At 35.8% G+C, this 27,768-nt stretch overlaps 1 protein-coding gene and 1 pseudogene across 9 annotated transcripts; both read right to left on the bottom strand.

Moving 5' to 3' along the window:
- ZNF518A (zinc finger protein 518A) lies at nucleotides 1–27,768 on the bottom strand. Of its 9 annotated transcripts, none has more exons than XM_035026016.1 (7): nucleotides 27,683–27,768; nucleotides 25,098–25,183; nucleotides 23,877–23,984; nucleotides 10,466–10,569; nucleotides 7,665–7,715; nucleotides 6,998–7,119; nucleotides 1–6,857 (listed from the first exon to the last, which is right to left on the bottom strand). In XM_035026016.1, exon 7 carries the CDS (start codon nucleotides 6,731–6,733, stop codon nucleotides 2,255–2,257), a length of 4,479 nt encoding a protein of 1,492 aa, XP_034881907.1. In that variant the 5' UTR covers nucleotides 6,734–6,857; nucleotides 6,998–7,119; nucleotides 7,665–7,715; nucleotides 10,466–10,569; nucleotides 23,877–23,984; nucleotides 25,098–25,183; nucleotides 27,683–27,768; the 3' UTR covers nucleotides 1–2,254. The 9 variants fall into 9 exon arrangements, 8 of the variants coding, with proteins under 8 accessions (XP_034881907.1, XP_034881899.1, XP_034881888.1 ...); XM_035026008.1 differs by lacking the exon at nucleotides 27,683–27,768 and adding an exon at nucleotides 27,104–27,611; XM_035025997.1 differs by lacking the exon at nucleotides 27,683–27,768 and adding an exon at nucleotides 27,130–27,611 and having other exon boundaries at nucleotides 25,054–25,183.
- On the bottom strand, nucleotides 8,585–8,685 carry LOC117998941 (annotated as a pseudogene).

Genomic DNA, 27,768 nt, shown 5'->3' with positions numbered 1-27,768 from the left:
GCATTTCAAGTTTATTGCTGTTAGGATACTAAAGAGCATTAGCCTATGACTTTCCTTATCGGCATAAGTACAGTAACTTCATGGTAAATGTTACCCTTCTCAAAATTTCAAAATTTTACCTATGATTTGGGGGGGGGGAACCCACACTATACATAGTTCCCTAGCATTTAAAGAAAAAACATCTTTGAAATATAAATATTTCCCATTAGAATAAAATTCCCGTTTGGTTTTAGTACAGTAAAAAAATTACTGTGTAAACACAAACTTAAGATAAATTTAATTGAAGAAAATGTTCATTACAGAAATTAACATTGCTTACCACTCTTTAAACACCTTATACATTATTAATATATACTGTGTATTTCCAATCAACTCCATTCTTAGGCTCAATTTAAGAAACACAATTGTAACAGGTTTTATACAAAAAATACTTCACTAGGAAAGTAGACAAACTGCACAAAAAAGTACACGTATAATGTGCATAGCAAGATAGCTTGAAGCATCTATGTATGGCTTTCTTTAAAATAAAATTTTGGGGGAATGGGCCCATTTGGGACCTACTGTTACAGTTGACATATGTAAACTGTTTCACATCTTTTAGGCACTTGCTAACAATAGTGTTCAATCCCTGAAAAATGAATTTACAAAAAAAAAAAAAAAATTCTACATCTAAAATAAAAACCAAGAAAATAACATGGGTAAAGTCTTACATATTCCTTTTAAATTAAACAACCAGTTTTATTAGTGCATGCACAGAACTAAATGGAAAGAAAATAAACTTTTTATGTCAAAAATCTTCTGTGCAAAATTTACATAACAAACTGAAAAGTACAAAAATATGTACAGGTTTAAATTCTTTCTTATATACAGAAAAGAAGCCCTGAAGTTTTCAATCAATGAAAATGTTTTAACACTTGTAGTAACAATATAACAAAAATTATACAGTAATTTGTAATACAAGAACTCGATTATCCAATAATCCAACAAAATTTGATCCAAACTTACACGGTGAAGTTTCAGTCGATGATTCTGTTGTTATCATGAAAATATCCATTTTAAAACTCTACCTGCTGGGTATATCCCCTAGGAATCGGTCCTGAAGTTTTATGCCCTGCCACTGAGTCCACTACTAATGCTTCTTCATTTCAACTGCCAACAATCAGTAAAATAATCTGCTTTGGGTTGTCAGTGAGACTGAAAAGGTGCTAACAAAAATGGTTTGTCCCAATGTGTACATGTTCAGACACCTAATAGTAATTAAACAGCAAAAATCTGATTTGCTTTGCTAATCTTGCTTCAAAATATTTTTCCTGTAGAGTGATTCTTAATTTTCAAGAAAAGCCATTCCCATGGAAGTGCTTCTATGTTCCACTTTTCAAATGGATGGAAACCAAGATAAATATTGGCCACTTGATTTATGGGGTACAAACAATTTAATAAGCATAGTTCTGTGCAAGAGAATCACTGGAGATTATCATCAAATTCAGAAAAATGTTCAAGTTCTTTAATCAGACTTTAAACTGGACCAAGAGAGTTTAATTCTTCTTTTGAGGCTGCCCATCTACTGCAATGCTTGACATAGCCATTTAGAAAAAGAAAACCACCTTGGGAAGGTATTCCAATTCCTGATACGGGACACAGTATAAGAGAAAAAAGATTTACTTGTGAAAAACTCTATTTCAAGCATCATGAGGTGCAACTGTAGTTAGTTAAATGTACTCTCAGAGGAGCCTAACACCCTTCAAAAGAACTGTATTTAGCAGATACAAAGTTAAGTTCTTTACTCAAGCTCTTAGTGTATCTTCACAAATGAGGAGAAACTCCTTCAGCTCATGGTGAAAGAGCTCTCCATCTTCAGAGGAGCTACACTTATCAGATTCATAAGGCTGGTGGAAGAAGAGAGGGAATGGAGCTGTCAGCCGTTACCCTCTACTAAGAGTCACTATATAACTAAATTGGGAAAACTTTTATCAAAATTTTCTTTAGCCCTAACTTCCCAAGAACACATTTAAAAAAATTAAATCAAGATACATCTGTGCTGCAGTTAGTTTCTTGCAAAACTTATGTGTGCAGTAATAGCATTTTCAAGTATCACACATAAAACTTTTTTTGTCTCCCATGGAAATATAGCCAACTTTCAGATGCTCAATTTTAGGTACTATACTGAAGTAGAAAATGTCTGCCTTAAGGTAATCCAACCCATGTTTTCTTCTAAGATAGCTTTACTTTTCTTTTCCTTGGTAACTACAGTAAATTATTCTAACGTATTCCAATCACGAGTGGCCTCCATTAAATGTCTCTGCCCATGACCAGCCCAAGCATCCTGATTGTCAAATACTCTACCACAAAACCAACAGTTAAATTTAGCTTTCAGAACATTTTCAGAGGTAGTTTTCACGATCTGATAATTGTTTTTGCTTGTCTTTTTGAGTGTTAATTTTAGCACAAATCTTTCTTTCACAGAACTAACAGGTTTCAATGTTTTATGTCTTTTGGAAAAATCACCATAAATTGTTTTTGGGGCATTATCACAAACTGGCTTCAGTAAAGCACTGATAGTTCTTTTTGACAATGAAACCTTAAGTACACGTCCATTAAATTTAGCAATAGTTTTCATTACACTTACTACTTCTGGTGCATCTGCATCAGGATGATTCAAAACTACAACTGGTTGGTTTCTCCTAGGACATTTCACAAGCTGTTTGGAACTAAAGGGGAAAAGCCGCAAAGTTCTGACTGAATCTTTTGAAAGCCTTGGTCTGCTAAAATCGAACGATTCACGGGCATCTTCAGGTTTAGACTTTTCTTTACACTTTCTATGTAATGTTGCTTTTTTTCTTGGAGGTTCTTCGTAACTATCCCTACACTTTCGTTTACAGTTTCTGTTTCTAGATACAAAGGCAGTTTCAGAATCTTTACTTCTTACATGAGTTTTAATTCTTGAAAATTTTTTTTTCGAAGTCTTTTTTCTATTGAAGTTTCTCTCGATTGTACAATTTGTTTTACACCTTAATACCCTGGTGTCTGAACGGTCAGTGAAACACATTTGTTCCTCAGAAGATTCTGGGCATGTTGCAGTAGAAGTTATCACAATTTCATTTGCTGGCATCATATCATCTAGTAAGAAGGGTAAGGCATCTCTAGAAGATTCTGGCTCTCTCTGCTCTCCTCCTGTAGTCTGATTAGATGGTACCTTGTCTTTCTGCAATGAGGATGCAGAGGTGCTTACAGACAGATTGTTAGCAGCAGTCACATTTAAAACAGGGTTAAAAATTTTCAGCAATATTTTTTGTGGTGTTCCTTCAGGTTTCTTTGGCTGTATGTTTTGATAATACGTACTATTTTGGACTAATTTAGGCTTAAGCAGCTCAGTCTTATTTGGCATCACACACTTTAAAAAAACAGCTTGTTTGCCATCAGGCAAGAGGGTATAAAGAGGTGGTTTTGGAAAAATCTCATTCTGCTGTTTTACTGAGTCCAAGTTATTCAACTTGGTGCCCTGATGCTCAGATACTGTATTAGGAGTAGGAACAGCTTTCACTGAAGAATTTGCTGATGTTTTGATAATGTAAGGGCCTTTTAATGGCAAAGTATTTTCTGAGCTACTTTTCATGCTCAAACAACTGCCAATGCTGGAACAAAGTGCAGGTGTCAGACAATTACTGTTTGGTTCTACCTTTAAAAAAGGTGTTCTGCAGGGCTCCTTAGCTGTAGTTCCACAAGCTTGAGAACTCTCAATTTTGACAGTGGAAATACCTTCAAGTTTCCCATTATTAAATGTTAAAATCATCCCAGGTTTCTTATTTAAAAGAAGAGAAGCAGGTACACCTTGTGTATTAACCAATGGAAGTGGTCTTCCTGAAACAACATGTAATCCAGGCTTGTTAGCAATGTGCAATGGTACAAAAAAGCCTTTTGGAGTCTGAACAAATATAGCCTTTTTTGGTTCTGAATTCAGAAGTGGACTCTGCCTATATAAAGAACCTAAATTTTGTGTAGTGGCTCGTAGTTTATCTTTTACGAGCTGCTGTGTTATTATTGCATCTGACTGAGTCTTAAGTAATGTGCCAATACCTGAAATTCTAGGTGTCTTTTCTGAATCTCTCACATCTTGTGATATTGACACATTTTGTTTTTCTTTTCCACTAAATTTTAAATTCAGATCATTTGTAGGCACATTAATCCCTATACCACCAGATGGGATTGGGAAGATGCCTTGTACTTTGAAGTCTTTTGAAGATTCAACTATTTTGCCTTCTCCCTCAAGTTTCTGAAATGACTGGTCACAATGAAGTGGCAGGCCTTTATCAGGAGTGTTACTATTACTAGAGTCTTGTTTTACCTCAGATTTTGTTTTTAATCCATCCTGAAGTAACTGGTTTACTTCAGGTGGCAAAAATTCTGATGCCTGTTTACTCTGGAGAGAGAAAACAGATGTGATTCTAGGCATCATAGGTGACTCAACATTAGAAATGTCATCCCACTTAGATTTCTCAGTCATGCTCTCTAAATTCTGATTTTCATTAGTGTATAAGTTCTGTCCATCAATGTTTTCTCCTTTTTCTAAAACACACTGCTCTTCAATTTCAGTTTGCATTTTTAAAGTTCCATCTTTAGTATTTAAAAGGCTAATAGATGCTAACATGCTATCTGGATTTGAGCTCTCCTTCCTCACCAGTGATAAAACTGATTCACTTATTGGTTGTTGAACAACTGTCTTGCTTGATGAAGGTTCTTTTTGAGGGTTTTCACACATTCCTGTTCCTGAAAACCTACGACGTTTATTAGAATTATTTACTTTTGAGTAATTATGAAAGGGCAATGATCCTTGGTTGGAAGATTCAACAGGTAACTCAGAGTTGACATAATTAATGCAATAGTTATGCATATCTCCACTGTTGTATGCATTTTGTTTGGTAGTAGAGTTGACTTTATCTGGACTTCTAATGGCAGCACCTGATATCTCAGGGTGACTCTGAGTAATATAACTTCCCCATAGGTCAATATTATCTTTTGTTTCAACTTTTGTGGTCAAATTCACTGATGCTGAAACCAATTCTGATGCTGACAAAGAAGACACATTTTTATCATCATCCATTGTTTGAAGCGTATTACTCGTTTGAGATAGCAAAGCCATTTCTTTTTCTGACGTTACTTTCCCTGAAAATATAGGAGATGAACATGAAAATGGAGTATTTGCTTTCATGTAAACTGTGTCACTTAATTCAGCTGTTACTCCTGCTAAAAATCCAGTAGTGTCCAAAGTCTGGGGCTGCAAATTGGCAGTACTGTCCTTTGCAGCATCTGACTGTGAGCCTGGTAAATATAAATTCTGTTTATTGGTAGGTAACAATTTTATTACAATATGTTGTTTTCCATCCACCATCTTAAATCCCATAAAATCAGCACTGTAGTTAGCAGGAATTGTTATTCTATTATTTTTCACCATTAACACTGTAGGTCCTTGTACAGCAGTCTTCAAGAAACCTAGAGTAGAATTTGATCCCTCTTCAGCTCTATTACATTGCCCAGTGGACAGAAGAGTTGGCTTTTCTGACTCTGACTCAGCAGGTTTATCATTATTCTCACAGTGTGGTCTTTCATCCTTTTCTTCATTTAAATGCTCTTGAACAAGATGGCTCTGGTCTTCAGATTTAGCCTGTGTTTTGTTCACTTTTTTAAGCACTTGAGTGTTTTTTTCTATATTCCTGTCACTTCCATTGTTGATCTTCTTGCGTTTCCAGAATGTCTTCCTTGATGCATCTATTCTGTATCTTTTCAGTATCAGCTTAAGTCCTGCTGAAGTCTTTGCCATCCTCTTTTCATATTTGTCTTTTTCCAGTTTTTCTTTCGCATATAAGTGTTCTTTGTGCAAAGTTATAACATGTCTTACCAGGTGCTCTCTCCTAGTGGCACCATAGCTACAATATTGACAAGTGAAGGGAAATGTACCAGAGTGAACATGAAGGTGCTTCTGAAGCTCTCCTTTGGTAAAACATACATGATGGCACTTACCACATTTATAATGGATTTCATTATGTCTATGAATGTGCTGAACAAATGTGCCAACATCCTGGGTGGAGAATTTGCACTTTTCACATTGAAAACTACCATTTACACAATGTGTGGATGCAAAATGTTTTGTCAAGTCTAATAAAGTATATACACTCTCATTGTTACAAATGTCACATTTTACTAAAGTGCTTCTATGTGTCCGTCTGTGTTGTTTAAATATCTGGAAGTCATTTGCTGAAAAACTGCACATTTCACAAGGATATGAAGGTAATTCACCATGGTGCCACATTTGAAAGTGTTTCTGCAAATCATTTGGACTGTATCGAGTGCTATCTCGGCATTTTAAACAGTTGAAATTGAGTATTTTTGCAGACATTTTTAAACCCTCTTCTTCAACTCGCTCAGACTTATGGAGCAACATACACTCCTCTACACAGCTTACAGTCTTTACACTGATAGATTTTCTTGCAGTCTGTGGTTGACGCCGAAATAATTTTCTATATTTGTCAACTTCATGGTTCAAAAAGACTTCATTTGGAATATTTATCTTCGGCAAATCAATTTTCACATTTTTTAGTTCATAGTGAAAACTACTTTCTGAAACTTTTGCTCTAGGTACTGATCTGATAGTATCTACTATCTCATTTTTCACATCATAATCTTTTCTTAAAGTAGTTTGTTTTTCATCAAAAAATAACAGTTTCTGTTCAGATGGCATGATTTTACAAAAAAATCCCAACTTCTTTTTTCTCTAAAAACTGAAGTTACTTGTAATTTAAACAGGAAACAATACTGTGCCGAGACATCTTCAAAATACCAGAATTTTTCCCACATTAACTCACCTAAAATCAAACAAAGAATTGAATTTTTATATCAGTAAATTTCATATTTTAAAGTTCATTTTGATACAAAATAGGAATGTTGATCAAACACAACCATAAAAGATATAAAAGACCTGTTAAGTATTTTAAGAACAGCTTACCAAGAAGTAATAGCTTGATGGAGAAATAATACTAATCTGGAAGTCGGGAAATACAAATTTTACTTCCAGCTCTGCTCTGTGACACTGGACAAGCTTCAACTTCTCTGAACCTGTTTTGTCATCTAAAGAAAACCACAATTGGATAAGCACCCTTAAGCTCTAAGATTTTTATATTAAGCTGATATTAAAATTTTTAAGCAGGATTTACAAAATCTTAATGAGAACCACAAAAATTTAAGTTCCAATTACACATGTCTCCAATTATACACATGAACTATTAACTTCCTCACCTCCTTAGCTGACCCTCTGGCTATTACCTTGTGAGAAATTCAACAGGCTTCTCTCCAGTTTTTCTATTTCCTTAGTGCTTCAGAGATAATTTATATTTAAAATGTTAAGTTTCATATATCTAACAACAACAATAACAGAAGATTATCTGCTCTTTCAAGTTATCATTACTAATTTAAAAAAAAGAAAAAGAAAAAATGAAAAGGAATAGCACATTTTGCTGGGGTACTGTTAAAGTCTACCTACTACCTTTTTGGTTCCCAACCTTTTGGCTATTTGGCTTTTTGTCCCTAGAACTCAGGCAGAAGGCAGCAAGGAAAGCTCCTGGCATATGAGAATGCACCCATTACTATCTGCCACCATTAATTCCAACACTTACTGGTTTTGTGTTACTCTAGACAAGTCTCAATCTCTGTCTTCGTTTCTTCATCTACAAAGTGAAAAAAAAAAATTAGTACTTTCCCTACCTTTCACAGGGTTATTGTAAAGATTAAATGAGAAAACATATGAACAGTATCCTGTACAGTGCTATATAAATTGTAGCTATCATTACTGTATGTGATTACCATGAAATGACACATTATGAGTTAAACTGCAAAGGAATAAAAAATAGTAAAGTAATAAGATGTGATAATATATTATTGAGATTGGAATCTGAGTACTGAAGGTTCAGTAAAATATCAAAATGTGTATTAGAGGAATTATGTTTTCTTACCTTTGTGATCTTAAATATATATGTATGAATAATAAACAAAATTAGATAAGCTAAAGAAAATAAGTATAGATCACATTGAACTTCATCTATAATGTCTAGTCAAAGGTCTCAGCTTTAAATTTCAATTAATCTAGGGACGCCCGGCTGGCTCAGCTGGTAGAGCATGTGACTCTTGATCTTGGGTTTTCAGTTCTAGCCCCATGTTGGGCAGAGGAAATTACTTAAATAAATAAAAACTTAAAAAAAAAAAATTTCAATGAATCTAAGTAACTAGATACTTTACTGTTTCAGAAACCCTTTATTAGGGGAATACAATTAAAAGTTAAATTATGTATTAAGAGACTTTTAATCTCTCTCACACTCAGTAATTTTGGTTGGGTCTAAAAAACACATCCTTTAATAGTCTTTAAGTATATATATGCTAAACTGATAATGAATTCATTAGCAAGGTACCAGTTTACTGAATTTTTTTTTTAGTAGTGAAAAATCACAATTGCATTATTCAGTGCCACACACTGGGCTCTGACTCATATCATTTCTTCAGAGTTCATCTGCAAAGGGTGGTAGGATGCTCAGAAACTGCACAAAATATGGAATGCTTCACAAATCTGCATGTAATCCTTTGCACAGGGGCCATGCTAATCTCTGTGTTGTTCCAATTTTAGTGTATGTGCTGCCGAAGCACGCACTGGTTTTATATACTATGTCTAATTCAGTAAAATATTAAAATTTTTACTTAAAACGTTTTACTGTATTATTTAAAGCAAAATGTAAATACTTTTTCTTCAAAAGTAAGAAAAACTAAATAAATGGCTAGAATAAAGTTCAATGACACCTGGTGGATATTCCACACCAACTAAGAAGATTCCCTACAGTGTCCATTCTGTATTATAATCACCGATGGAGATTTCACCATACCAGAATCTGAAGGTGAGGTTCAAAGAGGTGAAACTTTTAAGCACACCTATAAAGGTTCTCCATTTGCCTGAATACCATATTGCGGTCATTCTGGATTAACCATACTCAAGCCTTTCTATTATACACACAATCAAGAAACTATATCATGGGTTTTATTACAAAACGGAAATTGCTTCTTGTAGTAATATTACATGTGTTCAAAAATATATGTGTAATGCTAAAAATAGATTGATACTATTTTTAAATATCAATTCCATTTCAAAATATCTACACAATTTAAAATTTTTCTTATAAGATAACACATACCCCAGAGTCTGACGACCAGTATAAAAATAGGATTTTAAATAACTCAATCAACTAACACTAATAAATGCCTACTATGAATGTGAGGCATTTTGATGGGTGCTGTGGAAAGATTCAAAAACATGGTCCCCACCCTACTACAGCTTACAGTCTGAAGGAGAGAGGCAGGACATATACATTAAAACACTGCTTATTCAGAGTTAACCATTCAGCAACCTCACCCTTCCAGGACATGAAGAATAGAAAATAATTAAGTAGGATGCATGGGCAGCCAAAACAGATGTCACAAAGGTCACCCATTAAAGTGCATGTCCTTTCAACACAGGCAAAACAATGTTAATAAAAGGGACCTTACTAAGAAATCCACTTAGCTTTTACTTAAGTTTGGTAACTGCTAAATAATTTATATTGAACATCAGTATTTTTTACATTTAATGAATGGCATGTACAATACAGTATTAGGGGAGTCTGTATATTTTAGGTAGTTTGGGGTTTATTATTCACCCTCAAATTTTAAATTTGGAGAATCTATTTTGTCTTCAACTATGTTGAACCTGTAGTATGTGGAAGCAATCAATGATGACATCTGGTAGCAAATTATACTGGGGTTGCCACTTATGGGCAAAAAACGTGTTGTGAATTTCTCAAATAACAAAAAAAGGAAAGAGGAATTTTACTCTAATTTTAATCTTCCAACCTACTAGCTAATGCTCCTTTCACTACAGTTCAATCTTTACCCCACCAACAAGGATTACTGATTTTAAATCTCCCATTTAAACTACTGCCCTTACCTCATAAGACTTAACCAACATCTCCTCAAGCCTTGAAAGAATACAATTTGCATAAAATATGCCCAGCCCTTTCAAGTAACCTGGAGAACTGCCTGCATCAAGGTGGCAACTTAAGCCATCTGATTTCCTTCTTCCAACTGCCCAATGAAACACAAATCAAAAAATAAAGTCCTATAAAATAACTAGAAACTAGAAAAACATTCCATACACATACTGCAAGGTGTTTGGTAAGAAACAGTCCAGAGAGAGAAGAGTGAAAACAAATGCTAACCCACTGCCAAGCACCACTTTTAAAGAGGAATTTGACTAGGGGACATTCATTTAAAAAGCATTTAATAAGCATCTCTTATGCCCTAAGTAAGAAAGTAAAGGATATAAATCTGCCCACTCCCTCCCTGAACATACCCTGAGATTTCTAGAAAGTGAGGACTTGAGAGGAAGATCATGTGGTACCTTTTGGGGAGACAGAAAGCTTGAGCTGAGGTATGGGAAGGAAGAGAATGAATCCAGAGTTTTGAGCTGGGTCCAGGGGCCGAGTTGAGACTTGTTAGCACCAGCTGTTGGGAAAAAATATAAAGAGGAAATTATTTCTGAGCAAAGATAAATCTTCCTATATCCATGCCTATCTTCTGTTTAATAGTCCTGTCCTTTATCCACATAAGTAAATTATCTCTCTAAGTTGTCAGGAAAAAGTTACATTAACTTCCCCCCTCCTTTTAACTAAAAAACTGAAAAAAAATCTTGGTTCATTCTTTAAGAATTCATCTCAACTACCAAGGCCATCAAAAGTTAAGTAGGCAGAAACATCACTAGCTGCAGCAGCTCAACAAAGAAAATAACCTGAACACTCGGAGAAACCCCTCCCCATTCCCCCAACCAGCAATGAAAAATAGTAACTACACAAAAGTTACTACTACCAGAAAAAGGAGAAAGGGGGGAAAAAATAAATCAAGTAGTAATTGGCAATTTCAGTAAGACCTGAGATAATATACAAAAAAAACCCCCACAAAAACTAATAACATACTGCCATGAAAGAACAAAGTAGATGGGAGAGAAATAATGATTTTGAAAACAAGAAAAAAATAACATTTGAGTTTTGGGTTTTTTTTAAAGACCTGAATTTTCAAAATCAAAGGCTCCTCAAATGCCAGGCAAGATTACTAGTGAGAACAGAATATAAGACTCAATGTTTACAACTTATCCTAGTCAAACTTTTGGGTTTAAAAAATAAAAATGAAATGCTACGGGGGTGCCTGGATGGTTCAGTCGTTAAGCGTTGGCCTTCGGCTCAGGTCATGATCCCAGGGTCCTGGGATCGAGCCCCCCATCGGGCTCCCTGCTCAGCAGGAAGCCTCTTCTCCCTTTCCCACTCCCCCTGCTTGTGTTCCCTCTCTCGCTGTCTCAAATAAATAAATGAAATCCTTAAAAAAAAATGAAATGCTACAAAAAAAAAAAAAAATAGGTAGAGAGGGAGAGTTACCTAAAAAGGTATTTGATTTTTCATCAGCAATGCCAACTTTAATCAGAAATCAATATTAATCAGGCATTTTACTCACAATTCTAAATGCTAGAAGACAATGGAATGACACAGAGTTCTGAGGAAAATAGATTAATCCAAGAATTAATTCTATACACAGGAAAATTCATATGTAAAGGAGAAACACAATTTTAGATGTACAAAGATTTAGAGACTATACTACATATGTACTCTTTCTGGAATAAAGTTTCAAGTAAATACTTTAGCAAAATCAAATTTCAATCAGAAAAAAAGAACTTAAAAAGAAGAAGAAATAATGTGTTATAGAAGAAATATCTGTCAACAATAAAATCCATGAAATAGAAATAAAAGCAAATATTTTAAGACAGTTAAGAAAAGCAGAAAAGACTGGAGAAGAAGAACACTTATAACACAATAAATATATTTGTAAGAGGTCCTTAAAAAAAAAATTAACAGGGCGCCTGGGTGGCTCAGTTGGTTAAGCGACTGCCTTCAGCTCAGGTCATGATCCTGGAGTCCCGGGATCGAGTCCCACATCGGGCTCCCTGCTCAGCGGGGGTCTGCTTCTCCCTCTGACCCTCTTCCCTCTCTTGCTATCTGTCTCTCATTCTCTCTCTCTCAAATAAATAAATAAAATCTTAAAAAAAAAAAATTAACAATAGGAAACAGGAGACATGACAATAGCAACAAATTTCTGGATGCTGGAAAGCAGATTAATTAGTAAATGACCCTGCAGACCTAAGAAAACTTAATCCCAGACAGAGTGGGGAAAGCTAAGAACTAACCTATTTTACACTCTGAATCTTTGAAAGGCTTAGGAACTGGCAGTACCAAGTAACTATGAAGAAGGGAGGAGAAAACTAAAACAAAGAGAAATTTGGAGAGAATTGCTTGAGCTCTGGTTAGATGCTAAGATTCCCTTCCCCACTCCATACGCTAGGTTACTGCTATTTCCCCACCATAGCAGATGCCTGCAGGTTTATTCTCTGCAGAAGGTACACAGACTCTCTTAATCAGGGATACCAGACACAGCTGAGAGTGGGTACCATACCAAAAGCAAGAGGATTAAATGACCATATATGTATGAGACACAAACCCCACCCCAGTCTCCCCTATTCCCCCTTCTACACTGGCTCCTAGGCTAAAATAGTGCTACTAAAAATATGGTCTGCTAATGGTCCATGAAACATTCATCACCAGTCCATGACAATGTACGTACAGAAACTGAGAGTTAAGCATTTAGAAACTACTATAGCAACTTTACAGAGTTAAGTTTCTATCTGTTGAAACGAACAATAAAAATGTGGACTTGTATTTTGTATGCCTTCATTTTTAAAATTTCGTTTTCTAGTAATAGAGGCACTATGATATACTAATGATATAATCTTTATAAGGAACAGTTTGCTATATATATTTACTTACATTTAATATAACATAAATCACATTATAATTACATATATAATTATATATAATATAGTATATATTTTATAATACATAAAATATAAATCTATACATGACCAGGAAGAAAGTATGTAACTTCTGATTTACTTCTAGAAATGTATCCTAAAGGTAATAATCAGGTTCACTGAAACACTGCCTACAAAAAAAATCACAAAATCAAAAATAACAAAATGTCCACCAATAAATAAATTATGGTATTTTCATTCAATGGAGTATTATTCAATTTTAAAAACAATACTGTAGGGGCGCCTGGGTGGCTCAGTTGGTTAAGCGACTGCCTTCGGCTCAGGTCATGATCCTGGAGTCCCGGGATCGAGTCCCATATCGGGCTCCTTGCTTAGCAGGGGGTCTGCTTCTCCCTCTGATCCTACCCCCTCTCATGTGCTTTCTCTCTCTCATTCTCTCTCTCAAATAAATAAATAAAATCTTTAAAAAAAAAAAAAACAATACTGTAAAACTACATTTATTAATAGGGAGATATCCAAGATGTATTCAATGAAAAAAAAACCCAGAAAATACAGAGTAGACATATTAGGAGTTAATCTGTTCAAAAATTGACAGGTGTATAGAGAATAGATGGATAAGCAAACAAACACATGGGCCCATACAAACTCATAGTAAAAAGTCAAGAGTACATATATAAAAATGTTTACAGTGATTCCTGGTTATCCTTAGGTCAGTGCTTCTTAAAATGTTGTCCTTGGATCACTACAGCCTCCACACTGGCAGACTTCCTTATCATAGCACAAGCAAAGAGCTGACATTTGGATGTAATGAAAATCACCTCTTTGCCTCTAGACCATACTGTTATGAAACTTTATCAAAAAATGGCATGAAGCCAGGAAAATTTGAAATTCTCAAGCAAAGCAAGTGAATTCTGTGGTAAACCAACTGAGTTTTTTCTGAACAAACTTAAAATAGTAAAACTGATGCCAGCACAAAGTTGAAGAATGTTGACACTGAAGGTAGAAATCAAAACAAAATAGGTATCCATTCAACATTACACTCCTCACATCAGTACACAGGTACTCAATCATATCCATGCAGAAAAGACTGTACAACAGCCATAAAGTTCCTGGCAAACATTATACTCAGAGAATAAAATTATGCTATGTTACTCATGGTATATAAATTCATGCTACTGAGAGGTAATTTTTTTGCTTATTTAATAGTTAATTTGTGAATCATGAGGTTACCTTAAAAAGTAAGTAAAGGAAGTTGGCACTACCAAAGTTATGAATAACAGTGTTGTTATACAAATACAAAACTGTATTTTATATAGAAAACAAATGCTATTCAACTAATATGCTTCTTGATCTTAGTACACCGTTAAAAGAAAAAATTTTTAAATAAAAAATTAAAACTTTTTTAAAAAGATAAAGAAATAAGAAAAACTGTAACACTGATCTAAACTTGACTACTATTTTTCTATACAGGTATCCCCTGCTTTATGAAAGTTTGCTTTTCTTTTTTTTTTTTTAAAGATTTTATTTATTTATTTGCGAGAGAGAGAATGAGAGACAGAGAGCATGAGAGGGAGGAGGGTCAGAGGGAGAAGCAGACTCCCCACCGAGCAGGAAGCCCGATGCAGGACTCGATCCCTGGACTCCAGGATCATGACCTGAGCCGAAGGCAGTCGCCTAACCAACTGAGCCACCCAGGCGCCCTGAAAGTTTGCTTTTCAAAAGTTCTCATTATACCACTTCACTTACAAACCTACATTAGTTGTTTTTGCTAACCAAAAGAAATCCAAAGAAGGTTTCTGTTTTTACAAAAAAAGTAAAGAACTAAATCAGTGTTCAACCTTTGTTTTGCAGCGATCTGTTACAGAGGCAGCACGGAGCCCAAGCAGTGAGAATGGTACAGCCAAACTCCTTCCCCAGGAACTACAATTCAGTATGTCAGCATAAAGAGGCCATAGCTTTGAACTGTATCTGGGCATCTGTGCTTTATCTCAATTTTTTTATGCCTCCCCCAGCAAGATGTGCCCCCTAAGATATCAGAAAAGCCTAAGACTAAGGTTATTTTGGGGGTCTGAGAACACTCAAAAAATTTCCACATGAATTAGTGGTAACGGCTTCTTTGCTTTATACCATTTCAACTTACAAAAGGTTTCATAAGAATGCTCTATTTTCACATTAGTGGGGGAAACCTTTATACCATACAAAGAAACGAACAGCAAGAATAATGCTGAACTATTTTTACATTAGTTAAGCATGTTATTCTTTAATAATTTATTCATCTGACAAAATTTTATTCAGAATTTTATTTTTTGATGCTATCTTTAATAGTTTTAATACTGGCATTATGGAGAATACATAAAATGAATTGGAGTAATTTCCACCATTTCATCTCCTCTGGAATAGTTCACTAAACACGAGAATTGCCCACTTCTTAAAATTACATAACTGTACCAAAAATACCATATAGGCTTGATACCGCTTTGGATTTTAGCCCTTACAAACCTTTAAAAGCTCTTCTATGGTTTCTGGGCTCTTAGGGGTTTCTACTGCTTGAGTTATTTTTTGCAATTTATATTTTCCTTGAAAATAACCAATTTCCTTCACATCGTCTAAGTACACTCCTATAAATAAACCTCACTTTTAACAATCTATCCTACAGAAATAAAAGCACTATTATCACTTAAACGTCCATGAGTTGGAAATGATTAAGTAAATTATATAAACAAAAAGGTTTATGTATTAAATTGACTTAGATTTCATTCTGAACTTTTTTTTTCCAAAAGGAAGTTACAGATGAAAGTGTGTAAAACATTTTTATATTAAGGGAAGGATCCTCATTTTCATGTCAGGAGCAAAGATACTATAGCGCTATGTTTGTAGAAGCATAGACAAATCTATAGAAAGATACCTCCCGAACTACTGACAAGTTAATTTTCTTAGGGAATGACAGCACGGCAGAGCAAAAGACACGTACGCAAACAGCAGGGAGAGAATCATCAACTCTCCTAAGTACTCTGAGTGAAACCAAGAGGACAATGTTACTACCACAAGTCTTTACTGAGGCTTGCGTCTATTCCTTCCCTTAAATTCTAGGAAATCTTGTATCCTTAAAATAATTCCTCCTTTTCAGCTTACCCTGACTTAAACTACTTTAAGCTAGTTTTATTACTTGTAACCAGACTCTTAAGACATTAAGTTGATAGATCAATGCTGACTGCATTTAATTCACAAAAAGGTAGGTTTTGTGATGATCCTTTAAAGAGCAGTAGACTTAAACTTGCAAAAAAGGAGCAAAAGCTATCTAGACCAGAAAAACAGAGTAACACTGGAAGAAAAGCGTTCTTCTCCCATGGCACTGTGGGATCTAGATCACAGAGAAAATATATAATAGTGAGGTTAAGTGAGAACAGACTACAGAGGACAGATTTGAACTTGAAATGAAAGGTAACCAGGAGCCATGGTGAATTCATGAGCAGAGAGAAGCTATAAAAGCAGTATTGTAGAAATATTATTAGAATGGTACTAGAAAGCAAGATATACTGGAAACAGTAAAAATAGAGGTCAGAAAATTAGAGGACTGACAATCCAAATAAAAAGTGAGGAACCAGAGAACTGGCAATGTTAGCATCGGTTAGGAATCGCACAGAGAAGTTTTAAAAGGATGATTCCCAAAGTAAAATGCCAAGGATAAGAAACACCTGAGTAGAGTAAATCAAAAAGCACCATTCCTAGGGTCTTGTTTGCTTTCTACAACAGATTAAAAAGCAAAGACATTCTACAGTTTTTATCTTTACTGAAATGATATAAAAAGAATCTATATGCTCTTTATTTTAGTTGCTTAAGCATTAAAAAACTAAAAAAACTCTGATTTTAGCTTCTCCTCATTTGTAACTCAGCATGTAGCTCTGTAACCTAACTTGTCACATCACACAAATAGAAAGACTAATTAGTAATTATTTTGTATAACAATTTCATTCCTTGAGTCATCAAATTTTTTTCTAGAGATAACTGAATCCAAAAGTCATATGAATATATAACTAGAAAGAAAACAAAAGAAGCATGCCACAAGAAGAACTTACTGAAAAAAACCTAAGATTGTGCCTAAAAGGGATCTAGAAGAAAATTACAAAAAAACCCTAGAACTTATTTTAAAAGCAGAACCTTATAGTGCCTTCAAAATAATAATCTTTTCATGACTTAAAACACACATTCTGGGCTTACTCTTTTTGTAGCTGCTTTACGTTTTTAAAAAGTTTACCTGTAGGGCTAATACCTATCATATTTTAAATAAGTGAAAGAATAAATTTTGTAGAATTAATATATATAATAAAAGGCAGCTCCCTCCAAATCATGGCCTAATCAACTTAAACACAGAGAAGAGAAATGAAGAGTTAAATATGCTAATCTAATTAAGTACAGATATAGAAAGATTCAAAATGCTAGTATACATGTGAGCCATGTACCACTCTGGTAGGTTGGTGACACTGGTTGGTATACAATTATGAAGGAGTCCAAAATCAGAAATTAAAATATAGTACCAGTTCCTGGTTCAGGTTAATCTTCTTTCTTATTACTGACACGATGACTATATATATAATGTACAGTGCCAAATATCTAAGATGCTTTCCGCTCCCCTACACATAGACCTTTATTTATTTGTTCATCCTATTTCCTTTCACCAGGCTTGTCATCCCCTTCTATCTTCTCAATACTGGTCAAACTTCCTTTCTAATTCTATCTCCTATAGAGACATGAAACCTGCAATACACACTAATCTCTCCCTCTCTGAATATCCATTTAAAGTACAGCCATTGCTCACCACTCCATTACACTTCTTTATAGTTACATCATTTCATTTTTAAGTTTTACCTCCCAAGGTTATTCATAATCTTCTTAAAGACAAGTTCTGTTTTATATTTTTCACTTATCCCACACAAAAACCAAGACAATTGGTACACAGGGTCCTAATACACTCTTGACTCATTTATTCTTTTATTTGCAACCCAAATACCTGACCACCTGTGATTTTAGATTAAGTTATTTTATAGCAAATGCTACAGATCATGTAAACTTTTTTGCTGCAATGGAATTTGATTTAAAACACTCTCTCTCTCTCTATCACATGGTCAGAAATCACATTTTCAATATGTGGAAATTGGGAGAAAAATCAGAATTATTCTACCCAAAGTGAAATAGAAACCACTAAATTTAGTATGGGAAGGAGAAAGAGTATTTCATCTCTTGTGCTTTTCTTCTTTTGTCATTTTGCTGTGGCAGTGGATGTAGATTTTACTTAAGATTTTGGAACACATGCTGGGGGGGAATCAAAGATTTATGGCTACTTGATTGGGACAACATGCATCAACATGTAACCCATTTACCCTCAGCTTCCCAAAATAATATAAACTATTCAATTTTTCTCTGGCTCTGTAAAGCACCTGTCTTTATGACAGAAGCAAATTCTATTTCCCAGGCTTCCCACCTTAGAGCATCACAATCCACCCAGTTACTCCTCCCAGAAATCAACGAAATCATCCTGTATCCTCTTTCCCCTACTCCCACGCTAATCCATAAGCAAGACCTGTCAATTCTATCTCCAAAATACACCTTGAATTCTTCTCTCCATCTCTACTGTCATCATCTCAGTCCACTGTCATCTATAACTTGGATTAAAATAACCTTCTAACTGGCATTCACGCTTCTCTCTTGCCCACCACCTTCCTCTGAATCCATTCTCCACACAGGAGCAAACATGATCTTAATATAAAATAGATCACAATGCTCCCTGCTTTAAAATCTGCAGTGGCTTCCCAAAGCACTTAAAATAAAATTAATCTCTGCCAAGGCTTACAAGGAGCAGTGACATCTGGTACTGTACCTCTTTCTTAAACTTCACCTCACACCACTCTCATCTGTAAATATACTCCAGCAAGCTACCATAGATAGTCTCTCAGTTCCTCAAATACTCCTTTCCTATCTCAGGCCTTTGCACCTGCTGTTCCCTGCTTGAATTATTCCTTCTCCTATTCTTCAAATGGCTAGATCTTTCTCATCTTTTAGGTCTCAGCTCAAATATCATCACCTCAGGGGTGCCTGGGTGGCTCAGTCGTTAAGCATGTGCCTTCGGCTCAGGTCATGATCCCAGGGTCCTGGGTTCGAGCCCGCATCCGGCTCCCTGCTCAGCGGGAAGCCTGCTTCTCCCTCTCTCACTGTGTCTGTCAAATAAATAAAATCTTAAAAAAAAAATATCATCATCTCAGAAAGGCCTTCCCCAACCTATAAAGCATCACTTCTCAAACAAAAAATTATTCTCTATCTAAACCCCTTATATTTCTTTTTGTAACACTTCAGCAATATTTTATATATTTGCCAATTTATTTTCTGTCTCTACCACTGTAATAAAAGGTGCATAAGCATAAGAACACATCTGTCATGTTTTTTGCTATATCACCAGCATCTGGCATAGTTCTGGGCATGTAGCTAGCACCAAATCTGTGCCAGTCTTTGTTCTAAACACTGAGAATACAGCAGTGAATAAAACAGACAAAAATCCCTCCCTCATGGACATAACACTCTGCTAGTTATTTAGATGATAAAGAAAGTAAGTAAATTATTTAATATATTCAAACATCACAAGTGCTGCAGAGAAAAACAGGCAGAACTAGAGAGTTGCAATTTTAAACGTGAAGTCAGGTAGCCCTCATTTGAAAAAGTCTTATTTGAGCCAAGATCCCAAGAAGTGGAGGCAGAAAGCGTTCCAAGAAAAGAAAGAGTAAGTGCTAACACCTAGTGTAGAGTGTGCCTAACATGTTCAGAGACTAGAAAGAAGAATGTCAGTATGACTGAAACAGAAAACACCAGAGGGAAAGCAGTAGGAGATGAAGTCAAAGAAGTAATGGAACTAAACAAGGCCTGAGGGACACCAAAAGGACTTTGGTTTTACTATAAATGAGATGGGAAGCTACAGGGCATTTGGGGTAGAGAAATAACATAAGCTGAATGATTTTTTAGAGATCACTCTGGGGGCAATGTTAAGAATAGAATATCTGGGAAGGAGGTAAGAGTGAAAGCCAGAAGACCAGTTTGGAGGTAAGTATACTACAACTGCCAGGAGGGAGACATTGGTGGAGACAATGAGGCATGGTTAGACCGTGGACATGTGGTGACAAGAGAGCCAAAGGATATGCTGACAGACTACGTTTGGTCTGTGAAGAGAAAGAGTATGTCAAGGATTAACTCTGAAAGTCCTAACCTCAGCAACTGGAAGAAATGAGTTGCTATTTATTAATATAGAAAGATTACAGTTAAGTATAGAAAGTATACCAAGAGTTCAGTTTTAGCCATACAGAATTTGAGATATCTAGTTGATAGCCAAGTGGAAATGCGGATGTGTAGCTGAATACAGAATACAGAGATCTAGGGGTAAAATTCTGGGAGTCATTGGTGTGTGTATATATATCTATGTATACAGAACTGAACGAAATCACCAAGGAGTAAGTACACAAAGAAAGAGAAGTCCAAGGCCTAAGCCTCGGGATACTACAACATTTAGAGTAAAAAAGAGGAGGAAAAGCCTGCTAGTAAGCATGAAAGGAATGACCAGTGAGGTAAGTTAGGAGAGTGGTGTCCTGAAAGCAAAGTAAAGAAAGAGTTTCCAGGATCAGGGATTGATCAATCTGTCAAGCAAGACTAGGACTGAGAAATGACCACTGGACTAAATGTCAAGACTGTGGTGACTTTGATTAGCCCCATAAAAGGGCTGACTAGCATGGATTTAAGAGGAAATGGGAAGAAGAGAAGTGGAGATGGAGTACAGACAACTCTTTTAAGGAGTTTTAGTATAAAAGACCAAACAAAAGAAGAACTGAAGTAGAGTTATTTTGTTTTGTTTTTTAAAACTGGGAGAAATTACAGTATGATTGCATGCTTATGAAAATCATCCAACAAAAATGGAAAAACTGATGATGAGGGAGAAAAAAAACAGAGATGCAGTAGCAATGTCCTTCACTGGGTGAGAAGAGGTGGAATCTAGTGAACAAGTGGAAGAGGTGAACTTAGAAAATAGTAAAGATAACTCATCTTTTAGTTACCAGAGAAGAGGATAATAGGAAGATATGAGTATGAGAAACTGTGGAATGAAATGCCTCATTAAGTCTATGATACGTGGTCCACAGCCAACAGCCTGTGGGGCAAATGTTGCCTGCTGCCTTTTTTTTTATAAATTAAGTTTCATTAGAACATGGCCACATTCATTGATTTCCATATTGTCTATGGCTGCTATCATGTTGCAACAGCAGCTGATGGGGGTGCAAAGAAACCATATTGCCCACAAAGCCTAAAATATTTACTATCTGGCCATTTACAGCAAGAGTTTGCCAACCCTGGAATATAGGAATGTTCCTATATACTCTCTTGAGTTGAGGATCAGCTAACTGGTTATTGAAGAAAGAAGGTTAAGTAAACAACAGCATTTAATGAAAGAATTAACCTATACATCATTCCTAGTATCTGGAGCTCAAAACAAATACTATATGAGTAATCAAACATTAATTTCATTCCTTATCTCTCTCAGAATGTTTTTATATCTATTGCAACATTAGTTTTGAGCTGGCTGTATCTCTAGAGGAAGGGTATGGTTTTGACAGTATTACTATGAGATCTCTCAAAAAAGGGGGAAATAAAAAGAAAGAAACTAATTTTATATATACCTATATAACATGTATAAAACACAACAGCATTGCAGATTAATGACTGTTTTTTAAAAATTTTCAAAGCAGAGGAATATAACAAGGTCTTTTCCACAAATAAATTTCCATCACTTGATTACACTTATTTTGTATCTTAGCATCACCAAATGGCATCACACTAAAAGAAATACAAACATTTTATTCAAAGAAATCCCCACCTTAGCAGAAAATAAAATGTGTTTGGCTTTCCAAATGCCTCATACATGGGTTTACCTAAAATATTCAACCTCGTATCTCACTACCTCTCATCTCACTATCTCTCATTCCCCCAAAATACACATTGTTACAGTCAAACCAACCTCCTCCCCATCTTGGATCAGCCCTTAGCCATTTTCAACTCCATCCTTTCCTCAATTATTCTCTGCCTAACAAAACTCAACTCCTAAGTTAAAACACATTTGCAGTGATACCTCCTTCAAGAAACCTGCCAGCCCTCACTAATTTCCTTTCTATCAGAACTCAGACTTAAAATCTATACCATACAATCACACATTCATTTATCTGCTGTTTGTACTGTTTCATATATGTTAATCTGGGTTCCTTAACTAAACTATAAGAACTTTGAAGGCAAAGAATTCCTTTTATTCTTTCATATCACTAAAATGCTGAGCACAGCACTGATTATTCTCAACACATTCTTATTGATCAGTATAACCTAAATATATAAAAACGTGCTACATTAAAGGAAGTCCATCATGCACTCAGCTAGTAGGTATAATCCTTGACTATCCAGAGAGTTGTACATACTTGTACATAGTAGACACTCAACAAATGATTGTAGGTTGAATGAAGGACTGAATGTATACATGAATGATGAACAATGAGCATCTTTCATAAGATGGAAGGGCAAATTGTAGATGGATGTGATCAACTTGAAGCTATAGATCTTAAATTCATAAAGGCCAAATATCCATCAGATCATTTTTTTTTTTAAAGATTTTATTTATTTGACAGAGAGAGACACAGTGAGAGAGGGAACACAAGCAGGGGGAGTGGGAGAGGGAGAAGCAGGCTTCCCGCTGAGTAGTGAGCCCAATGTGAGGCTCGATCCCAGGACCCTGGGATCATGACTTGAGCAGAAGGCAGATGCTTAACAACTGAGCCACCCAGGCGCCCCCCTCAGATCATTTTCTGCTGCAATCCAATTCAAACTAATTTATATACAAAATTTTGGGACATGGGACTGGGAAGGACACCAGGGTAACTGACAGGATCAAAAGAAAAGCATAGATACCTCTTACCATGGTCCCTAGAACTGAAACTGGCATGCTCTCTCCACCCATCTCCCATTTCCATATGGCCTCACTTTCTCCTACTACAGATGGGGTTCTCATACTTGTGGGAAAGAATGTCACTAACACCCTACCAGATTAATCACTTTAGAGAAAAGGGAGCATCTTTCTCCAGCATTCATACATCAATTTCAAAGAAGGGTTCTTGATTAACAAGATTCTGCTTGATTAACAGGCAATCTCTGTTGCAATAAGGACGACTAGGCTTGGGTTATAAGACTATATGATTGGCCACTAACCACTCATAATAGGGGAGAGATGGCTCCCCAAACAAAGAGATACTGAGTTGACAAATTAATATACAGCTGACCCTTGAACAAAACAGCTTTGAACCATGGAGGTCCACTTATACCTGGATTTTTTTTTGACACAGTACAGTACTGTAAATGTATTTTTCTCTTCCTTATGATTTTAATAACATTTTCTCTTCTCTTGCCTACTTTATTATCATGTTATTAAGAATATAGTATCTAATACATATAACAGAATATATGTTAATCAACTATTCATGCTATCAGTAAGGCTTCCAGTCAACAGAAGGCTTATAGTAGTTAAATTTTAGGGGAATCAAAAGAATACATGCAGATTTTCAATTGTGTGGTGGGTCAGTTTCCCTAACCCCTGCATTGTTCAAGGTCAACAAACACATTTTTTTTTCTACCAGCTATAACCTTTAACAACCCAATTTCAATTAGGAATTAGTGATGATTTTACCACATTGTGAAATTATTTGACCCTCCATGAAGCCAATATTTTTCAGCTATTACCATTTCTTGAAATGAGACCCATGTGAGACCTACTTATCATAAGCTTCAAGTCATGCAACTTCATTCTGATATTCTGATATCTCTTTCATGCAGTCATACCAATCATGATTTTAAAATTTAGTCAGACTTTGCTCACAATTTTTCAAGATGGAATAATCCAAATCATTTTGGTCAGTCATCATATAGCAGCCTCTTGTTCACTTCATTACATTTGAAGTTTTCATTCTTCATCATATTACTTTTTCTGAGAATTTTGGATCAAACACAGTAAAGAAAATTCTTAGCACTCAGCATTTACTTTATTCAGGAATAACACAGTACCCCTGTGAACCTAATTCAGTAAGAGGGCAAACAAATGCTATGTAGGAAACAATAAGACATATAAATGAACATAAGTAATTACCAAGTATCTAAGCTTTGTTGCTCCCTACTCACTGTAGTTGTTAGACATTAACTTCTAATAAAACAAAACATTTTTGCCTTTGTGAAAAATGGCCCTGAAAACAAAGCCATCTACTAGTAAAACTCATGGCAAAACATGGTTATGATTACTGAAGTAATAATTTAAGTTCATACAGTCTACTTCAGCCATTTTAGTAGTTATGTAAACAATCTTATTTCTAATTTAGGGTTATATTTATGGGTATACTTATTGTATTTGGTGAGAGGAATTAAATGATACTGTGGTATCCTAGTACCTATTCAAAACAAACAGTAAGAGACACTCATGTTTCAAGAGTAGATAAAACATGTTTTTGTACAAGGGTACAATATTTTCCACTGAGTTTGCAAAGCTTCCCTTATAATACCATGGATTTGATGGCAGATTTTTTTTTTCCTTCATTTTGTTCACACCAAGATATTCAGAAGATTGTCTTCAGGAAACTAGTCATAACTCCACAGTGATTCTCAAGTACCTTTTCTGACTCATAATGTTGATGCCATTAATCATGATATAAATATATTTCAGTTTTTCTTTAGGTGCATTACTTTGCACTTATTAGAGCAAAACAGAAACACTCTTCTGGTCATTTATACAACTTCAAAACATCTTCCAATCATATATAACTCCATCGTTCATTACCCAGAAGCCCTTAATGCTGTGTTTATGTTTAGAAGAATATAGTTAAAATTATCTTTAGATAGCTAATGAAGTATTAAATAATCAACTATGAAACCAAAATGATTTTTTGCTTACATTAAAAGAAAACCTATAAATATTTAGGCCCAAAATAAAACTATAATTTATGAAAACTGATGTATACAGAACTAGGTTACTTTATTTTGTCCAATATCAAAACGTATTAACTTACTGCTTAATAGACTACATGCTGTAATACTTCAATCTTTACCATACCTCCTTCTTCAAGGAACAAAAGGCACGCAATTTAATGCTTGGACAAAGCCACAATCAGGAACAGTGATCAAAAGAAGAGACGATATCTGGAAATGAAGACCAAGATTTTAAAACTGACCAAAACCTGTTAGTAAAATGTTTTTATACTCTTGATTCAATTATGCTTCATATTCAACTTATGTGTTTAACTTTAAGAGGGAAAAAAAAAAAACCTCTCTGCAATTTTGGCGAATAACCCTTCATTGTTACTCCATGATAATATGTCATAAATTTATAAAAACCACAAAACTCAAAGCTTAGAAGGGAGCTTAAGCTCAATCTAATTCACTTTCTTTGTTTATTTCAAGATCAGGAAAATGAATCTTGCCAAAATCACAAACCCAGAATAATCTAGATCTGATTCTAAGCCAGATATCCTACCACCACAATACTACCTCTTTATACTCACTTGTGCTAACATCCCATGAAAACTGCTCACCGTGTGAAGCCAATACCCCCATACAGAACTAAAACACTCATAGCCTACACACACCTGAAATCAGATAATTAATAAAAATTTCAACTTCATCACAATTCTTTTCTTCTGCTTATAGTGTTTTATCACAAAACTTTTAGTAGAGTCCCTGAATGAAACTGAACAAGACTCAAGTCTTTTACCATCAAAAAAAAAAAAAAAAGTTGTATTAAGTGATCTAAAGCAAACAATGCTTCCATAAGAACAATTGCAGACAGAAAAATAAGCAATAAAAGTTCATTAAAGGACATGTTTAAAACATATTCTAAAGTCAAATTGTGTATTTATGCTAAAACATAACTTCTGGAATGCTTCAAGATACAAAAACTTGGGACCACATATACTAGTAAGAAAGAATAGGATAGGATTTAAAATGTGATGATAAAAAAAAAATACTCAACCATTTAAAAGCTCATACATTATCAATGCACATAGTAGGTATTCATTGTGGTTGTTATCCTTTTACCCTTCCATAAAACCAGATATAACGCTTTGAATTGATAGCTATCCTTATTTTCACTGCAACAATGAGTAATTTGGATGTGCAAAACAAGTCAGATACCTGCATTATATCCCTCCCTCCCCTTTTGTTAACAATTTTCTAACAAACCTAAGGCTCATCTTACTTATAAGAATTTTAAGAAAAATGAACGTGGTCTACTATGCTTACCATCCTCAGGAAATGCTAACGCCCTGAAAAATGTTAACACAATGCAATGTCTTTATGAATACCAGAAACACATAGTTTTGCTAAAAGATAATAAATCCATTTCTATGGATTTGCAGTTAAAACTCTGAGAGATGTCAGGGTATTTCACTCCCTCAATTTAAATGGTTTCTATCTGTTCAACCTGAGAATACTAACTTTAAGGTACACTCAAATCAGATCCCTGGCTGCATAAAAAAAAACCCCAAAAACAGTAAACTAGGCCTAACACAAAGTCACTCAAGTTAATGAAATTCCTACCCTGATGTACAGTTTGGTGTCTTGTTTCACAGTTGCTACAACCACACAAAGTTCAGCATTCTTACGAATTCCTTAAATATTGACTTATTTTATTTTTCTGGTGTTTACAGACTTTTGATATCCAAACACACTCTACGAATGTTTTGGCTAAAATAGCTCACAAATACTAAACGCCCCCAAATTTAAGCCTAGAAAGAAAACTGAACCTAAACTTTTCTATTCTGAACCTTAAGGCTACCATATCTGTTTCGTTGGTCTACTTAAAAGTTACAACATTTTACCTTATATACATTCACCCTATATATTTTCCATTACCATATCCATCTAGGAAGAGGCTGTCTACTTGACAATGAGGACACCATGTTAAGAACAGACTCAAAATGGACCCTACAAGTGAGAAAGCCAGTTACAAAGAAATCCATCTGCCACTGGGTGTGGTTGGGGTCTCTAAGAAGGGCGCCTTTGGCCAACTCTGTGGAGGAGGGAGCGCGCGCCAGAGAGCTGAGCGTATCTGCAAGAAAAGACCTCCAATGACCAGAGACTGGACCCACAATGGGGACGCCGTCGAGTCGGACTGCCGTGGGCCTGCGAATCTACAGCTCGAGGGGTGCGGTCGCAGCAGTACCCATGCTGTCTCCACCAGCCCCGGAACGCGCCGAGCGGGTGCTTCGAGCGCCGCGCGCCCCGCTCCGTCCCAAACACCGCGCCCGATCCGCCCCTTCCTCCGGGGTTCGGCTCCCCTCGGGCGCGCGGAGGCACACTGTCGCCGCGCTCCCGCTCCAGCTCCTAGGCTGTGGGAGAATGTTGAGTTCAAAAAGCCCGAACGTAGTGCAAACCCAGCTAAGAAGCGGGAGGTTAGCGCTGGCAGCCTGCAGGAGCGCCGAGTACAAGAGCCGACTTCTCTAGAAAAACTTTGCGGCAAGTTAGGCGGAAGCGCTGAATAGCCGGGACTATTTAGCAGGCGCTTCCTATCACAGGAGGCGGATCCCTGAGCCGGTTCAGGGGATCCTGACACCCCCCCAAACTCGCATTTTGCCCCCTGGCTGGCCATCTAGAAGTCCCGGCATCCTAACAAGTCTGGGTGGCCCCGCTCATAGGGAATACCTGTCGTGGTCCCCATTGCTTGCGAGTCCCTGATGGCGGCCATTACGCTTCCATCCGGGTATTGCCGAAAAGCCGATCGCGGCGCT

Source organism: Mirounga leonina, unplaced genomic scaffold, assembly GCF_011800145.1.
Source record: "Mirounga leonina isolate KUSES-001 unplaced genomic scaffold, KU_Mleo_1.0 Mir_114, whole genome shotgun sequence".
NCBI classification, from domain to species: domain Eukaryota; kingdom Metazoa; phylum Chordata; class Mammalia; order Carnivora; family Phocidae; genus Mirounga; species Mirounga leonina.
This window is presented reverse-complemented; position numbering and strand designations above follow the sequence as displayed.